At 41.9% G+C, this 19,023-nt stretch overlaps 1 protein-coding gene across 10 annotated transcripts in view; it reads right to left on the bottom strand.

Annotated features, from left to right (window-relative positions):
* The window catches only part of LOC140482230 (formin-like protein 2), a 266,679-nt gene that overhangs the window by 98,281 nt on the left and 149,375 nt on the right, over positions 1 to 19,023 (bottom strand). For all 10 annotated transcript variants that reach the window (XM_072579344.1, XM_072579343.1, XM_072579349.1 and 7 more), the window contains exon 2: positions 13,326 to 13,409. In XM_072579344.1, coding sequence (XP_072435445.1) covers positions 13,326 to 13,409 — 84 coding nt within the window. The remainder of the gene's footprint in view (positions 1 to 13,325; positions 13,410 to 19,023) is intronic.

Genomic DNA, 19,023 nt, shown 5'->3' with positions numbered 1-19,023 from the left:
CATTCACCAGCTGACACCACATTTAAAAGAAACACTGTACACAGTCAATTGTTGATAGCCATGAGCATCTTTCAAGCACAAGACACAGCAAGGAAATGAGAAAGAATGGCTTCTGAGGGCACTTAAGTGTCACTGATGACCATTTACTGGAAATAGTCCAACATTTGCAAATGTACTAAATACCTGCCTGATTGACTGTCACTTTAACTGCAGCTAGAAGACTCAAGCTCCATAGGTGACCTGTCCTTAGTATCAAACCATGTTAGGGCACTGTCAGAGGGTGGATCATTCTTTCCCAAATGCCTAGTGCACCATAATATCTTGCCATTATTAAGTGTGGAAGCATCACATGTTTAGAAAGTCAAACATAGTTGAAAACAATAACTGGTGCGTTTAACTTTTAACAACAAGGAAAGAGAAAAACAGAAGAAAAAAATAGCTACATTTGCCTCTGGGCATTAACAGGGGCTGCTTGAATTTCAAGCAACAACAAACTTACTAATGAATGATCATTAGAACCAGCTCATTATTTTTTGGGAATAAATATAAAATACCGTAGATGCTGAAAATATGAAACACACAGAAAATGCTGGAGTAATTAAGAGAAATGGAGTTAACATTGAATCCAATATGACTCAAAGTCATATCCAACTCAAAGCATTTACTTCGTTTTCTTTCCTCTACAGATGCTGCCAAAGCTAGAGTTAATGGAAGCAGGTGTCAACTAAATCCAGCCTAGCTTTTTATGTTTCATGTCACAGCATTGAGGGTGATGCTTTTCTGAATTTTTCTCCTCAGAAGACTGCTGCCATTCTTCCAGCCCTTTTATCCCATCCCTCCTTGCCTGCCTAAGTTGTGCAGGGAACAGCAAGTAAGGATTATGCAGCACACTCCATCGGGGGTATCCTGCAAGGCCTTCTCCACCACTATTGAGAGGCATTTGGCTCTTAAGTCAAAGGAGGAACATGGGAGTCCTTCTGACAGCTCCCAGGGCACAGACTTATAAGACATTGTACCAATGATCCCTGATGACTTGTATATATATGGAATGGAAGTCTTTTATGAAGTCAGCCATATTATGAGAGATGAAAAGTGTGAAAATCAGTGCTTATTCAATTATCTCAATGAAACATAAAATTTCTCCCAATAGCAACATTACCCATCTTTGATAAAATCCAGTCGGAATTGATAATTCACATCAGTCCCAATGCCTTTGTAAAGCTATGGCTACTGTAAAAAAAGATAAGTGCAGTACAGACCCCTGAGAAATCAAAATCCTAACCAAACCAGCTGTTGACATTTTAACCACCTCGTAACTTGGACGCTTTTATCTATTTTAGAGTCATAACAAGAACGCCAAACAAAGACAAATGTGTAGTTCACAAGATTAAGATTGATATCTCTTCAAGTGTTTTGTCTGCTGTTAGTACTCCCAGTCCTCCATGCTAATTTGTGGAATGTGTTGATTGCAACAATGTGGGAATATTGCTCGCATTTGATGAAGGCAAAATGTACCTTCTACTTCTGCAACTGTAAGAGTTATAGCTCATCAGCTCCAAACGAGACCAAATAAATTAATATTTAATGCAATGTAAAATCATTTAACATTTACTTTTTAAACAATTCCAAGGACTTATGCTTCATATTTGATTAGTTGCTTCTGTTTGCAGTCTGAGTGAAAAATGTCTAAAAATTGTACTAATGGCATTATTACACACAAAATAGAATAAGTTCTGCTATAGAATCATTAACAGTCCATGAAATATATTTATATTCTATAGGGTATTCCTGGTTTTATTATGCATACTGCTATTTTGCAAAGAATATGAGCAATTATTTTAAACAACATCAATGAATGGAATGGTGCAATGGTACGCATTTACAGATCACTCTTCACTTCAGAATGCTTCAATTGTTCATTAGTTTGAAATGCAATGTAGAAATACTGGGTAGATTTCTCAACTTGCTATCTGGACACGAAATGAAAATTGGGTAATTTTTAAAATGGAGCTGAAAATGTGTTGCTGGAAAAGCGCAGCAGGTCAGGCAGCATCCAAGGAGCAGGAGAATCGACGTTTCAGGCAGAAGCTCTTCTTCAGGAATGAGGAAAGTGTGTCCAGCAGGCTAAGATAAAAGGTAGGGAGGAGGGATTTGGGGGAGGGGTATTGGAAATGCGATAGGTGGAAGGAGGTCAAGGGGAGGGTGATAGGCTGGAGTGTGGTGGGGGCGGAGAAGTCAGGAAGAAGATTGTAGGTTAGGAAGGCGGTGCTGAGTTGAGGGATTTGACTGAGACAAGGTGGGGGGAGGGGAAATGAGGAAACTGGAGAAATCTGAGTTCATCCCTTGTGGTTGGAGGGTTCCTAGGCAGAAGATGAGGCGCTCTTGGGCAATCGATCTGCAAAACCAGCAAATGCCGAGGCAGCAAGCTGAAAATCTACTTCATTGCTCTCATGATTAGCTGCTCTCTCATTAGAAAGAGACAACTGGTGGTGGCTTAACCTGAGGTTAGGGGACAGGTTGAAAAGGATAGGCTTTCATGGTAATCTCAGCCAGTGCACGGATTGAACCCACACTACTGACATCTCTTTGCATTGCAAACCAGCCATTCAGCCAACTGAGCTAATGGTTAAGTAGACAAAATATTCAAGACAGTCTATCCTAATTAAGACAACAGAAAACTGGACTCATTTTTGGTGAAATATATTAAAGTGCAATATATATTTGAATGTTCGAAAGAACTATAACAAGTACAGGATAAGAACACCAGTTGTTTACAGCAATAAATTACTGTAGGAATTGAACTACTGAAAACAATGATTGTAAGAAAATTTTGAAAATGTAAAATGAAGAACAAAAACTGATCAGCAGAGAGATTATAAATAAACAAGGAATCTAATTGGCAAAATGACGTAAACTGCACAGTAAAAAGGTCAGAACACTCTCAACAATCTCTGGTCAGCAGCATCAGCAAGAAAGAGTATCCCTCCACATCAAGGGCCCTGGCTACAGATGTGACCTGCAAGCATCCACAGCTCAAAGGGAATTAAAAGAGGCCACACCGCTTCCCAACACTGAACACTGGCCTCAGTGGCAGTTCTCTCGCCATTTTTGGGAAGATTATGGCTGTGCAGTAATCTACCCCCAATTGACACTCAACTGACCCTACTGCTGTCAGGCAAGATTATTAGATGGTGGCATCAGGGGAGCCAGACCAACACTATACTCTCCAAGTTTCATCTAATTTTGCCTCCAAACCTATCCCCACTGCCTGGGAAAACAGTCCATAAACTGGACAAAACTATGGTTAGTGGAGCTGGATTTAGGGAACCATGAGATCATCTGAAGAACCCACCTGAACAAATTCCCTGGATCAGGAAAGACATGTTTGCCCTGGAATGTATACAGTGCAGACCGGTCAGAATAATGCCATGACTTAAATTATTATACAGTATCCATAAATAGGATATATATTCACTTAGATTTAGAAGGCTAGGTGGTTACCTAATAAACAAATTTAAAATGGTAACAATGTTTGGTAGGGTTGAATTGAATTTATTGTCATGTGTACCTAGGCATAGTGAAAAGCTTTGTCTTGCGAGTTATACAGCCAGATCACAGAGTTAAGTAGCATAGATAAGTAAATAATAGGTAAAACGCAGCAAAACAAAAACACAGATACAGGCTAATGTTAAGAGTTTGAGAGCCCATTCAGTATTCTAACAACAGTAGGGTAGAAACTGTTTCAAAACTGGCTGGTGCGTGTGTTCAGGCTTCTGTACCTTCAGCTCAATGGCAGAAGTTGTAAAACAACATTGCCAGGTTTGGGGGAGGGGGGACGGAGGAAACGGGGGGCAGGGGTGGAATGGAACTTTGAGAATGCTGGCGGCCTTTCCTTGACAGCAGGCCTGGTAGATGGATTCTCTAGATGGGAAATTGGCCTTTGATGATTGTCCGGGATGAGTTCACCACTCTCTGTAACCGTCTCAGATCTTGAATGGTACAGTTGCCATACCAGGTAATGATACATCCAGACAGAATGCTTTGATGGTGCACCTATAAAAATTGGCAAGGGTATTCGCCATCATGCCAAATGTCCTTGGCTGCCTGAGGAAGAAGAGAAGTTGTTGAGCCTTTGTAACCAGCGCGTCCACATGAAGAATCCAAGAAAGCTTGTTGTGGATGACCACTCCCAGGAGCTTGACCCTCTCAACTTGTTCCACCTCTGTGCTGTTAATGTGTAGGGGGGCATGAGTAACATTCCGCCAAAAGTCAATAATGAGTTCCTTGATTTTGCCGGCAGTGAGAACTACGTTGTTCTCTGTAGTCTGTTTTGTCGCCATCTGAGATCCGACAGACTATGGTGGCATTGTCAGCGAACTTGTAAATGGCATTAGTCTGGTATTTGGCAATGCAGTCATGGGTATACAGTGAGTAAGTTAGGGGCTGAGTACGCACTCCTAGGGGGCTCCAGTGTTGAGTGTTAGTGAGGATGAAATATTGTCCCCAATCTTCACTAATTGTGGCCTGTGGGTCAGGAAACAGAGGATCCCCGCAGAGAGTGGGGCTTAGTCAGAGATCACTATGTCTAATAATCAAATCAGTCTCGAGGGGATAATAGTGTTGAGGGCTGAACTGTAGTCATTGAGTAGGATTCTTACGTAGCTGTTCTTGGTGTCAAAATGCTCTAGGGAGGAGTGAAGGGCAAATGATATGGCATCTGACATGGATCTATTGGTCCGATAGGCAAATTGGAGTGGGTCAAGAGGAGTGGGGAGGCTGGAGTTGATTAATGCCATGACCAGCCTTTCAAAGCACTTCATTACCACCGAGGTTAGGGCCACTGGGCGGTAGTCATTGAGACATGCTGCATGAGCCTTCTTAGGCACAGGGATGCTGTTGTCCCTCTTGAAACAGGCTGGGACAGTGGCCTGCTGCAGGGAGAGGTTGAAGATGTCCAAGAAGACTCTGCCAGTTGATCTGCGCATGCTCTGAGTGCACAGCCTGGTAACTCCATCTGATCCCATCGCTTTCCTTGGATTCACATGAAGGATACCTGATCTGACCTCTGATGCAGTGACTGTTGGGATAGGTTGGTCAGGACCTGCTGGAATAGGTGTTACCTCTCCACCAAAAATCTGTTCAAAGCGAGCATAAAAGGCATTGAGATGATCTGGAAGAGATGTTTCAGCGTCTGCTATCTTGCACTCTCTCTTTTTAGAATCTGTGATGTCATTCAGTCCCTGCCATAGTAGCCGGGTGTCTGTCTGGGTCTCTAGTTTGGATTGGTATTGGTCCTTGGTTGTCTTAATGGTTATGCAAAGGTCATACTTGGATTCCTTATATTCCTGAGGCTCACACCTGGTTTTTAGCAAGTTCTGTTTATCCCGATTCATCCAGGGTTTCCTATTGGGGAACACCCAGATGGAATTCCTCAGTACACAGTCCTCCACACACTTGCTGATAAAGTCTGTGATGGTGGTGGCGTACTCGTCCAAGATACCTGCGGACTGTTTGAACATGGCCCGGATCAGCCGATTCTGGACAGCACCGGAGTTGGTCCTCTGCCTCCTCCAACCAGCACTGGACCTATACCCGCGAGGGGGTCTCCTGTTTGAGCTTTAGCCTGTAAGCCTGAAGAAGAAACATGGCATTGTGGTTGGACCTCCCGAAGTGAAGGTGGGGGGGGGGGGGGGGGGGGGGGTGGAGAATGGAGTGGTAGGCATCTTTCACAGTGGTGTAGTAGTGGTCTAAAATGTTCAAGCCCCTGGTGGGGCAGGTAATGTTCTGGTGGTTCTTGGGCAACACCTTCCTTAGACTGGCTTAATTGAAGTCGCCAGTTACAATAAACACAGGGCCTCAGGGTGTTTGGTCTCCAGGGTGTTAGTGGTGGAGTACAGCACAGCCAGAGCTTCCTCAACCTTTGCTTGTGGCTAGAAGGGTAACTATGAAGATGTTATTTCTTCTCATGGGAAACGGAGAATAAAATAAGCAATGCTAAAATTAGAAACAAGAACAGATAATGCCAGAGAAACTCAGCAGGTCTGGCAACAGCTGTGGACACAAAGTACAGTTCTCTCTGCAGATGCTACCAAACATACTAGGTTTTTCCAGCAATTTCTGTTTTAGTTTCAGATTTTCAGCATTCGCACTTCTCGGTTTTATGCTAAAGTTAGAGCTTGGCCTTTTTGGTGTTACATCATAATTTCTTTTCTGCACAAAAGAGTGGTGGAAATATGGAACTGTGCTCCTTGTAATTCCACACTTGTTGGGTCAATTAAACTTTTTATTGTTGAAATTAATAGGTTTTGTTGGATAGGGATAACAAAGGATATGGAGGAAGACAGGTAAATTAAGTAAAGGTACTATGCAGCCATGAAAGAAATGTCAGACAGGCTTGGAGGTACTGAAGGCCCTATGCCAGGTTCAATGCAATCAAGACTGTGATTCTCATATATTGACTCTTGAGATAGTCCAGAGAAAGTTCATGAGGCTGACGAGAACATGGGGTTGGGGGGGTGTGGGGGGGTGTGTGGGGGGGGGGGGGGGGGGGGGAGGTGGGGGAAGGTGGGGGAAGGATCTTCCTGAGGGCAGGTCAAGTAGGTTGGTTTGTACTCATTTGTAGTTTAATATAGGAAACCTTACTGAAATATATAAAATTCTTAAGTAAATGCGAAGAGGTGATTTCCCCTTGTAGAAGAAAGAGTCTCGAACCAGAGAGCAGAATCTCAAAATGAGGGGTCGCCCATTTAAGACAGAGATGAAGAGGAATTTCTTCTTATGCAGTGAATCTGTAGAATCCTTTACTGCAGAGGGCTGTACAGGCTAGATCATTAAGTATATTTAAGGATGAGATCGATAATTTTTTAAATCAGTAAGAAAATTGAAGGTGATGGGGTTAAGGTAGCAAAGTGGAGTTGAAGATTATCAATTCAACTATAGTCTCATTGAATTGGTGGTGCACACCAGATGAGCTGCTCCTATCTCTTACGGTTAGAACTTAAAACCTTATTCTTCTTTATAGACAGACCGAGATTTGACAGCAACTTTCTTCCACTCCAGCATTGTGGGTCCTGAGGAGATTGAATGGTTCAATACTGGAGGATGAAGGGGTTAATGCAATGGGAAGCAGAACATCAAAAAGCTTTTGTATTCAACAGCAACTAATACATCTGGAGATTCAGCCTTGAACTTCCTCTCCATGTAGAATAACTCATTGTGGAGGAAGGAGGAGGACGACCTATCTCCAATCTCACTTTAAACTTTCCTACTGGCAGGGAAAATAAAACTGGAGGGTGCTCCTTTGAGGAGAGGGGCGGGGCAAACTTGTCAACATTTTTCCTGACTGGTACAATCTGACCTTCGTAACAAAGGAAAATAGTCTTTTAAACCAGGTAAAGACCTTCAGGTCAGTTTTATAATGTCAGAAAAGACTACCAGAGATACTACCAACAAATGTATTTGTCATAACTCCTCTATCAAGAGGTACAAAATGAAATACCAAAGTTAGCCTTTAAATCTAGGCCCTCTGATCTACAATCTAATAATTCAATGTTATGGCTGTTGCATTAAAGTCTGCAATTAAATAAGTTTCTGCCTACATTATCAGTTCATTTTATTTTGTAGAAGCATAAATTTACTAAGCATTGAATATTAGGTCTACTATTAAGTTCCTGATGAAGGGCTTTTGCCCGAAACACCGATTTTATTGCTCCTCGGATGCTGCCTGAACTGCTGTGCTCTTCCAGCACCACTAATCCAGAATCTGGTTTCCAGCATCTGCAGTCATTGTTTTTAACTACTATTAAGTTGGTTAGTCATAAAAAATAGGAAGGTTCAAAGTTTAATTCTCAGTCTGTGCTGTCAACTGTCAACTCAGTTAAGGTGTCAAAATGCATTGCACAATTAGCCTCAGTGAAATGACCATATCTTTTTATTTCCTATGTTTTATATAACAAACTAAAAAAAAACACGAAAATATCTTTAAGCCAAGGAGACAGAGCAAGGAGATAGCTGCAGTTTTACAGATCATGTTTACTGGACACATTGTGAACTATATACAGTGTTGTGTTTTCCTGGAATAGTGAGAACAGAAGCAGACACCATGGAGCCGGTGAGTTCTGAACTGAAGGGAAACTGGCTAACAATAATATTCTGGTTGGCTGACCAGGTGACCGTGGCTTGCGTGGGGGCAGTGCAGCAAAGAATCACCTCGCCTGCATCAAAAATAACTCTCACTCTGCTGAGCAGTGGTACCAGAAATTCTCTTGTCACAGCTAACTGCAGTCTACTCATCTTCATCCAGAAATCTCCTGTTGCGGGAGGAATATAATGCCTCAAAGACAGTGAAAGGACAAATTCTCATAAAAGAGACGGTCGGTTGTGCAAACGACTTTGTGCCAATAGCAAAGAACTAAACTGGAACTGAAAGGAAGAAAAAGAAAGCAACTCATTGAATCCCGTGGCCCACAACAGTGCCATCCAACTGTTTCCCTGATTTCTTTTTTCACTCTTAATCTCCGTGTCTTGTCTCTGCCTATTTGTGAAGGTAGCACATTTAATGAAGAAGAGAGATTAATTTGTGGAGTTATGTCAGGAGTTCATATTTCGTATTTGCCATTGATTAAACACTATTTGTATTAAACAGCTAGTTACTTGTTAATTATACAACAAAGTCGCCTTCACAACTGGCTGCACTGTGGCTTGATGGTTCGCACTGCTGCCTTCACAGCACCAGGGCCACTGGTTCAATTCCAGCTTTGGGCAATCATCTGTGTGGAGTTTGCACATTCTCCTGTGTCTGCGTGGGTTTCTTCCTGGTGCTCTGGTTTCCTCCCACAATCCAAAGATGTGCAGATTAGGTGAATTGGCCATGCTAAATTGCCCATAGCGTTCAGGGATGTGTAGGTTAGGTGCATTAGTCAGGGTAAACATAGAGCAACTAATGGGTTTGGGTGGGAGACTCTTTGGAGGGTCGGTTCAGACACGTTGGGCTAAAGGGCTTTTTCCACACTATAGGGATTCGTAAAAAAAAAGTTAATATTATGGAATCTAACCAGAGTTCATCAGTCAGGTTACTATGACTACTTTAGATAGTTTTGGCAAAATCTGTGAATCATGGGGCTCGATTTCCAGTGCACAACACCAGGGATACATGACACCTGCCTACATTAGGCAAGCAGAAATGGACCAGCTCCTAAATTTTATCTAACAGCCACTGCTGGAAGTATTTTTGTGTCAATATTTTGCAGGCACCGATTTGACTTTGGTTGTCTCATCATTAATTAATTAAAGTGAATCATCTTGATAGCCACTAAGATACTGTATTAAAGGGCAAAAGAAAACTCTGGAACACCAGTTTTCAGGGAAGGAAGAAACAAAAGTAGGAAGGTGACAGAGAATGCCACAAAAAAGTGAGGACCAACTCCACTGTCGACAGATTTTGATACCAAAGTTAAAATGCAGTAACTGATCAAATGGTGCATCTGGTAAGCAAGGTTACATATCATACAACCAGTCAGTCGTTGTGGCTCACAGTCGCTTGGGTCTGTAGTGCACTTGTGATAATCTGTTGCTGAGCCAGCTCAGTTCACCATTTCGAGAGACAGGCAAATCCAGCTAATTGTAACTGTCCGTTACCACTGAAGTCAGATGGTCGCTGTAACTACTTGAATACTTCAGGCTCCAGGTCAACACCAAACTTTTTGTTTTCATTTAGTACAACTAAGTGTGACATCCAGGCAATAATTTCCTACCACATTTGGGAAACTGACATTGGGATCATTTCCAGTTCCCAACAGCACTCTTGCCTGTGGGGTGGAGGGAGATGTTACAGCATATTGTTTTCACAGGTTGTTAATTAGGTGGAGGCCGATTCACAACCACAAGGGTGGTAAAAGGGGGTAGGACTGAGAGAGAATGCGCAGGCTGAACTTAGACTTCAGCTTGTTATTTAACTTCATGAATGCAAACGCCAGGTTCCCCAAAGAGCAACTGAGGGCTGGCAATCAGGGCAGGGCTGCTCTGAGCTTTACACACACTGACCAATATGTGAGGAGGAAGATCCTCTTTACAGAGGAGAAGACCTTCCTGTAAACCAAACAGACAGATGGAGGTGGCTGAGACCATAAGCAGATAGTGTCAGAATGAACGGAGTCTAGTCTGGGAAAAAGATTCAATAATCTTTACTCCAGTTCAGTCGAACACTGGGCCCTCATGACAGGCTCTGAGTATTCAACTTCCAGCAGACACACTTGCTGAGTAGCCCAAGGGTGATTTTTATTTCTCTTGTAGGATACGTGTCACTGGCTGGGCAACATTAATTGCCCATACCTAGTTCCCTTGAGAAGGTGGTGGTAAACTGCCTTCTTGAACCACTGCAGTCCACCTACTGTAGGTTGACCCACAATACCCATAGAGAGGGAATTCCAGGATTTGACCCAGTGACAGTGAGGGAACAGTGATATATTTCCAAGTAAGGACGGTGAGTGGCTTGGAGGGAAACTTGCAGGTGGTGAGCTTCCTATATATCCACTGCTCTTGTCCTTCTAGATGCAAGTGTCTTTGGTGAATTTCTATAGTATGTTGTGTAGATAATACAGACTGCTACTGATAGAGGGAGTGGATTCTTGTTAATGTGGTACCAATTAAGTGGGCTACTTTGTCCTGGATGGTGTCAAGCCTCTTGAGTGTTGTTGGAGTTGTACCCATCCAGGCAAGTGGAGAGTATTCCATCAGAGTCCTGACTTGTGCCTTGTGAATGGTGGATAAGGTAGCCAAGTGGGGAGTTATTCTCTGCAATATTCCCAGTCTCTGACCCACTCTTGTAGCTACTGTATTGACATGGCAAGTCCAGTTCAGTTTCTGATTAATGGCAACCCCCAGGTTGTTGATAGTGTGTGATTCAGTGATGCTAACATGATTAAATGACAAGGGCAGTGGCTAGATTGTGTCTTATTGGAGATGGTCATTGCCAGCCATTTATGTGGCACAAATGTTACTTAACACTTGTCAGCCCAAGCCTGGATTTATTTTTAGATCTTGTTGCATTTGGACGCAGACAGCTTCACTATCTGAGAAGTCGTAAATAGTGCTGAACATTGTGCAATCATCAACGATCATCCCCACTACTGACCTGATGTTGGAGGGAAGGCCATTAATGAAGAAGCTGAAAATAGTTGGGCACAGGACACTACCCTGACGATCTCCTGCAGAGACGTCTTGGAGTTGAGGTGATGCGGTTGTTGGAGGTAGAGTAGATTTTGTCATTTCTATTATATACAACTGGTACAGCATTCCTATGGGACCAAGGTACTACATGGCCAGCTTAAACTATACGATCATACACAGGGTGGCATAAAGTGCACAAGAAGTGCAAAACACGCAAATTACAGTGTAACAAAAGAATGATAATTAGTAGACATTGTTCTAGCAGCAATTTGAAGTTGCACAAAGAATTTCAGATGGGAAAGAGTCTGAACATACTGTGTTAAGGAGCCTGATGGCTTGGGGGAAGAAACTGTTGCACAGTCTGGCCGTGAGACACCAAATGCTCCCTTATCTTCTGCCAGGTGGCAGGAGGGAGAAGAGTTTGTGTGGGGTTCCAATGTTCTTAGCCTTTAGGATGCAGCGTGTGGTGTAAATGTATGTTATGGAGGGGAGAGAGATCTGATGATCTTCCTCAGCTGTCCTCACTGTCTATGTAGTGTCTTACAATTCAAGGTGGTGCAATTCCCACACCAGGCAGTGATGCTGCACCTCAGGGTACTCTCAATGAACCCTCTGTAGAATGCGGTGAGGATGGGGGCTGGGAGATGGGCTTTCCTGAGTCTGGGCAGAAAGTAGAGACATTGCTGGGCTTTCCCATCCATGGAGCTGATGTTGAGGGTCCAGGTGAGATTCTCCGCCAGGTAGACGTCAAGAAATTTGGTGCTCTTAACGATCTCCTTGGGGGGAGCCATTGATGTTCAGTGAAGTGTGGTCACTCCATGTCCTCCTGAAGTCAACAATTGTTTTGTCCACACTCAGAGACAGGCTCTGCACCAGCCCCTTAGCCGCTGCATCTCCTCTCTGTATGCTAACCTGTCATTCCTGTTGATGAGACCCACTATGTCGTGTCATCTGCAAACTTGATGAGGTGATTCGACCTGTGCATTGCTGCACAGTCGTGTGTCAGCAGGAAGAACAGTAGAGAACTGTTGTGCCAGATATGACTCCAACCAGCAGAGAGTTTGACCCCAATTCTAATTAATTTAGTTTTGCTCGAGCTCCTCGATGCCACACACAGCTGAATACACCACTTTCCTTTCCATAAATGATTTGATCAATTTTGCAGCAAATCCAATGGCAAAGACTGCTTCTGCATTAATGTTTGTACAGCAGGGTCTGCAGTTCAGTCCGTTGGTACCTCCACACTCAGTGTGACTGCCATGTGCACCTTAGCCACAATCCAAGCCAAGTGAGCAAGCTGACTCCATCTCCACCATATCTTTGTCGGGCTCTTGTGACACAGTTCCTGACTGGATTCTCATTCTCCACAGACTTCAGCAACTCATCATGTGACTACCCCAACTCTGCTGGGAAAACTGAAGGCTCCCAAAACTATGTGGCTGCAATATTTTGAAGGATCTCCTGTTTTTCAACATCTCCCAAGTTGGATTGTTGTTCTCATGAGCAGACATATGACATGTAAACACTACGATCTGGCTGGGGTTTCTGTTAATGCTGCCAGGAACTCTTTGGAATTCTGCTCTCTTTCACTCAAACAAAATATTATCAAACTGAATGAAGACATTATTGTATGGAAAATTGTTTGGTGACCCCATTATCACTGACAATTAATCATACATGTTTTTGGTTAATACAATGCATGTGTCAATGTGTTTTTTCTATTGTTTGTTATCACAAGAAGGTACAGTTCCCATCCTTCCAGTGGCATGACTATTTGTTTTTACTTCGTAGCTTTGGCTTTGCAAAATGTGGAAGTTACATCAATAATGTTAACGTCTGTGACAGGAGCTTTACAGCGTGTGTACACTTTCGTTTTGTTTAAAACAGCCAACTGTCAACATTATTCCATTTATTAAACAAAAAACCATAATGGATTGCAAACAAATTATTTATCCCATGTGAGGTATTTAAATCCATGGCAGTCACAATAAACAAACAGAACAAACCCAGATGTTTGACACGGAACGGAGAACCACTCAGACATCAGCAATGAAACAGGCCAATCAGCTCACTCCATATATTCAATGCTAAAGCTATCCATATCCCCGCCCTTTCACTGTACCCTTTATTCTATGAAGCGTATTTTAAATTGGTTTTACCTGATCACAAATGAGCTCCCACTTCTTCTCATTATCGTACTGCCTCAGCAATCTCGCTTTATCAGGAGGAAGATTCATAGAGTTCTGCAAAAAAATAAAAGGGACAAAAGGCTTACCACATTAATTTAGCAAAAACAATTAAAATTTTACATGAGAGTGTTTAATAGCTCAATTCATGTTGTAGTAATTAATAGATAGTGCTAATAATGATGGTGTAGCAATTATGGGATCAGCTGAAACTCTACAGTTAATTCTGTTGCATTATCTATCCAGGGCATTGTTGTATCATTAATTCTTTAAAACTGACAAATTTTACTATAACATCAGATGACCAGCATTCATATACATGCCAACCATCAATATTTCACCCTGACACTAAGCATGGCTGCTCAAGATCAGAAAGGCAATGTTGAACTAGCCTACTGAAAAAGGATATTCAGTTTCAGTGACTCAGAGTTTACGTCAGGAAAACATACAGTATTCTGCCTCATTCTTTCATCCACTGAAGTTATCAACTTGAAAATCAAAATGTGGAAGGTTCACAATTTCCCACTGTGTGTGCGTGGCATGTGCCGGGAACATTGTAACAGAAATTTGGGTTTTGTTCTTACAGTTTTGAGATTAGATTAAATTCCCTACAGTGTGGAAACAGGCCCTTCGGCCCAACAAGTCCACACTGACCATCTGAAGAGTAACCCACCCAGTCCTATTTCCCTCTGACTATTGCACCTAACACATGGCCAATTCACCTGACCTGCACATCTTTTAGACTGTGGGAGGAAACCGGGGCACCTGGAGGAAACCCATGCAGACACAGGGAGAATGTGCAAACGCCACATAGACAGTCGCTCAAGGCTGGAATTGAACCTGGGACCTTGGTGCTATGAGGCAGCAGTGCTAACCACTGAGCCAGTTTAATTTTACTGGAGGGTGAAAACTTGCCAGAGAAAATTTTGGTCAACACCAGAACTCAAGCTTGACTACACAGAGAATGAGACAACATTAACTGGCACTTTACCAATGAGCTCATAGTCAAATAAACGACAGCAATATATCCTGGTAACAAATTCTAAGCCACAGAAAATGAACCCAGATACATTCACATCAGGCCTGTGCGACATAGCCAATCTACTGTTAAAAATGAGCAAATTTTAATATCGAACATTAATGAACTTGGACTACGTATGTCAAAATCTGAATCGTTAAACCCATCTGTCTCCAAATGTCTATTTTCAAATCAAAATAAGAGCAGGCGATCACCTACTTTCAGAACGAGGGTTTGCAATTCAATTATAGTAAAGTTGGGTGCCTGATATTTAATCCCATTTTAACTTTAACCTTGGCTAGCTAGGTTTTCCAAGATGAATTGGGAAATGTGTCCGCTGAAAAATAACCTGCTTCATTAACACTACACCTGCAAACCAACAATCCACATCACTAGACCATTTCAATTTCCTGCCTTCCCAATCCCACTCTGCAAACTCAACATTTCTAATCTCTATCACGTGGCTACCAGGCTACTCTTGGTCTATAATCTCCACCATCTCAGCCTCTGATTTGCCTCCACTAAGCATCACCTCCCTGTTGTTGCTTGGCTTTGTAGTTTGATCACCCTATGCTCCAGACTCTGATATTCCTCCTTCTCCTCCCCCCGATCTCCCAACTTTGTATGCTGATCTTCTTCCAAACCAAACCCCTGACTTTCTCAAGCTCTTAGACTGGGAACGATCACCAAAGTCTATATTGACAACCAGAATCTAAATAAATCTGGACTTTTGTTCTTTTGGCTTTGCTAACCTTAAAACATGTGTTGTCCTCAGCACTACTCCAGTTTCTGTCTCAGTTAAAATCTCTGAGAAATCCTATCAAAGATTAGTGATTATCTCCACGATACAGATATGCTAACATTTTGAATTCTGCAGATTATCTGGTTGAAAATAATACCAGCTGGAATCATTTTTCAAACATGGACTAGTAAAATTCCATAAAGCTTTCATCTGCAAGGTGAATGGCAAGACTCAAAAGTCAAATTTAAATGTGTATCTTAAACTTCCTTCTAAGAATACTGTGATATTTTGTAATAGAATGAACATAAAAATGTGATTAAGATAATAAGGATAGGATTAAGAAACAGTCGATAAACAGACTCATAGTGACCATATGACTAAAGCATGTAATTCAGTACGACATGATCAGAGGCAATCATGCATTTACATGTCACAAGCAGTGCTAATGAATGTCACTGCTACCCTCAGTCTTTATGCGACAAGTGACTCAGGATATCCAGGGCCATCCAGCATTTCTGTCTTTCTCCAATGATCCATCCATATATGTAACACTTGCTGTTTATATCAGCATATAATCATTTTTGATGGTCCAAGAATATAAACCAACAGTCACTTGTAACAAAAAGTACTATTATTAAAAGGTATGAAACCCATTCACTATACATTACTTTGGCACACTTACTGTAAATCCCAAATTCTTCCAAATACATCAAATTATACTTAAGATGTTGCTTTATGAAGGAGGCGTGCTGCAAAAACTCTCATTGTTTAACACATCTAAAACCTTGGGTAGTTTTCCTGCTATGTATAACCAATGAGATATTGGGGCTTGTGCAAGATGCCCCAGAGGGAATCACACTCACGGAATAAGTCAGATATGGTTAAAACACTAATCTGATTCTACGCATGAGCAATCAAACATAACATTAGCCCCAATACGGTCGTCATAAAGTTTAAAATGAAGGCAAGCACATGTCTCACTACATTCTTCAGGTCACAAATAACAATTAGATTTTGGATTTAACTGAAAAAGTCAAATGTGAATGCAGTCCCAAGATACTGGCAATAAACCTGCAATAGTTTGTAAATCTACACAGAATGGAACATATTCAGTTACTGTAAAATGCAAGCCTGAACTTTGGGCCCATTTTCAGAGACATTCTTATCACCAGTTTTTATTTGAGTTACCATGTGTTGTGGCGATATGAGAATGCGATTTAATGTCGTTTCTGAACAGGCCCAAGTGCAAAACTACCCCCAAAATTAAATAAAACATCAAATTATTCTTGTTGCAGCTTGGTCTTGACTTTTTTTTAAAAAGGAGCTCACATAAACAATGTCACTATTATCCCAGCTACGGTTCAAAAATCAGTTTAATCAAAATTGTAGCTAATGTTCTGGAAACATTGCGTGACCAGCTGTAACAAAAATAATGCTTTGCAGTAGAGGTATTTCGGGAAAGCTTCTCAATTTGCTGGCTGCACATGTAAAAGGTGCATTAATCAAATTTGTAAAGTAAATCTGAAATGCCTTTTAAGAATTCATACCACTTCACTTCAAAGTAAGAGGGCAACCCAATGATTTGTTTTTGTGTTTCACCTAACTCGCAGGCAAAGTTTGATTGTTAATGAGTAGAAGCACTTAAGTTAACTTCAAACAGGCATGAAGTTGGTGAACCCATCAAGTATGTTTAAAAAGAGTTACAGGGAACTAAATTCTTCCCCTCATCACCACTTTTTTCTGGATTTGGAAAATGGCTGATTTCACTTGGGAAAGTTATTTAATGATCCAGAAAGTATGACTGCACAAATGCAACTAAGAAGATATCAACAACTACATTACGTTCATTCATTTCTAGAAGATTGGTTGGGCTCAGCACTCCTTCAATCCTGAGATTACATTTATTCTTTATTCAGTCATGGGCTGTGGGCTTCGAACAACCAGCATTTAATGTCTATCTCTAACTACCTTTGAGAGTTGCCTCCCTGAACCATTGCAGTCCACTTGCTGGAGGTGGACCCATAATGCATCAAGACTTTGACACAGTAACACTGATGGAATGACGACATGTTTCCAAGTCAGGATGGTCTAGAGTTTGAAGGGGAACAGAGTGTCGTTCCCATTTATCTTTTGTCCTTGTTCTTAGTGATAATGGCCATGGGTTTGGTTTGGAGGATTATGTCTAAGCAAGGTTGATGAATTGCTACAGTGCATCTTGGAGTTGACACACATTGCTGGTAATGTGTGTTGGTATTAGAGGGAGTGAATGTTTTTGGAGCTGCATCTGGCAGGTGGGAAACATTCCATCGCACTCATAACTTGTGCCTTACAGATAGTGGACAGGCTCCCAGGAGTGAGGTAGAGATTAGTTGCTGCAGGATTCCTAGCCTCCGAACTGTTCTTGAAGCCACTGAATTTATATGGCTAATCCAATTCTGTTTCTAGATCTGCTGCCCTTGACCTTCTTAAAAAAAAAAAGGTGGTCATGGACTTGGAAGATACTATGAGGATCTTTAGTGAATTTCATCTCCAAATCATTAATATAGATATTGTAAACACCTGGTACCCAAGTGCTTATCTTACAGTACCTCATTAGTCACAGTCTGCTGACACAAAAATGACCCATTTATTCCTGCCCTGTTTTATCTCTTAGCCAATGGTTAATCCATGCCAGTACATTAAACCATGCTATACCTTTGCTAACCAACCTCCTGGGGGTGTCCTTATCAAAGTCTTCTGAAAGTAATATACTATCAACAAAGTTACCTCAGATTACAATGGGATCTTGATCAGATGGGCCAATGGGCTGAGACGTGGCAGATGAAGTTTAATTTAGATAAATGGCAGGTGCTGCATTTTGGGAAAGCAAATCTTAACAGGACTTATACACTTAATGGTAAGGTCCTAGGGAGTGTTGCTGAACAAAGAGACCTTGGAGTGCAGGTTCATAGCTCCTTGAAAGTGGAGTCGCAGGTAGATAGGATAGTGGAGAAGGCGTTTGGTATGCATTCTTTTATTGGTCAGAGTATGGAGTACAGGAGTTGGGAGGTCATGTTGCGGCTGTACAGGATATTGGTTAGACCACTGTTGGAATACAGCGTGCAATTCTGGTCTCCTTCCTATAGGAAAGATGTTGTGAAACTTGAAAGGGTTCAGAAAAGATTTTCTAGGATGTTGCCTGGGTTGGAGTATTTGAGCTATAGGGAGAGGTTGAATAGGCTAGGGCTGTTTTCCCTGGAGCGGAGGCTGAGGGGCGACCTTATAGAGGTTTACAAAATTAGGAGGGGCATGGATAGGATAAATAGACAGTCTTTTCCCTGGGGTGGGGAAGTCCAGAACTAGAGGGCATAGTTCAGTGTGAGAGGGGAAAAGATATAAAAGAGACCGAAGGGGCAACATTTTCAATCAGAGTAGTGAATATATGGAGTGAGGTGCCAGAGGAAGTGGTGGAGGCTAGTACAATAGTTGAAAAACGTGGTGCTGGAAAAACACAGCAGGCCAGGCAGCATCCAAGGAGCAGGAGAATCGACGTTTTGGGCATAAGCCCTTCTTCACTAGTACAATTGCAACATTTAAAAGGCATCTGGATGGGTATATGAATAGGAAGTGTATGGGCTAGGTGCTGGCATGTGGGACTAGATTTGTTGGGATATCTGGTTGGCATGGACAAGTTGGACTGAAGGGACTGGTTCCATGCTGAACATCTCTATGACTCTATGTATTGTGTTTTTATCAATTTTGGAATAATTTCCTCAAAAGGTTCTAATTTTGTTAAATAGGATTCCCTATTCACGAATCGTGCTGACTATGCCCAATCCGATCACTTTTATTGAAGTGACTATTTATCACATCCTTTATGATAGATCCTAGTATCTTCCCTGAAGTAAGGCTGACGGGCCTGTAGTTCCTCA

The sequence above is a fragment of the Chiloscyllium punctatum genome, chromosome 10, assembly GCF_047496795.1.
Source record: "Chiloscyllium punctatum isolate Juve2018m chromosome 10, sChiPun1.3, whole genome shotgun sequence".
In the NCBI taxonomy this organism is placed as follows: domain Eukaryota; kingdom Metazoa; phylum Chordata; class Chondrichthyes; order Orectolobiformes; family Hemiscylliidae; genus Chiloscyllium; species Chiloscyllium punctatum.
Note: the sequence above shows the minus strand (reverse complement) of the source record. Positions and strands in the feature narration are given on the sequence as shown.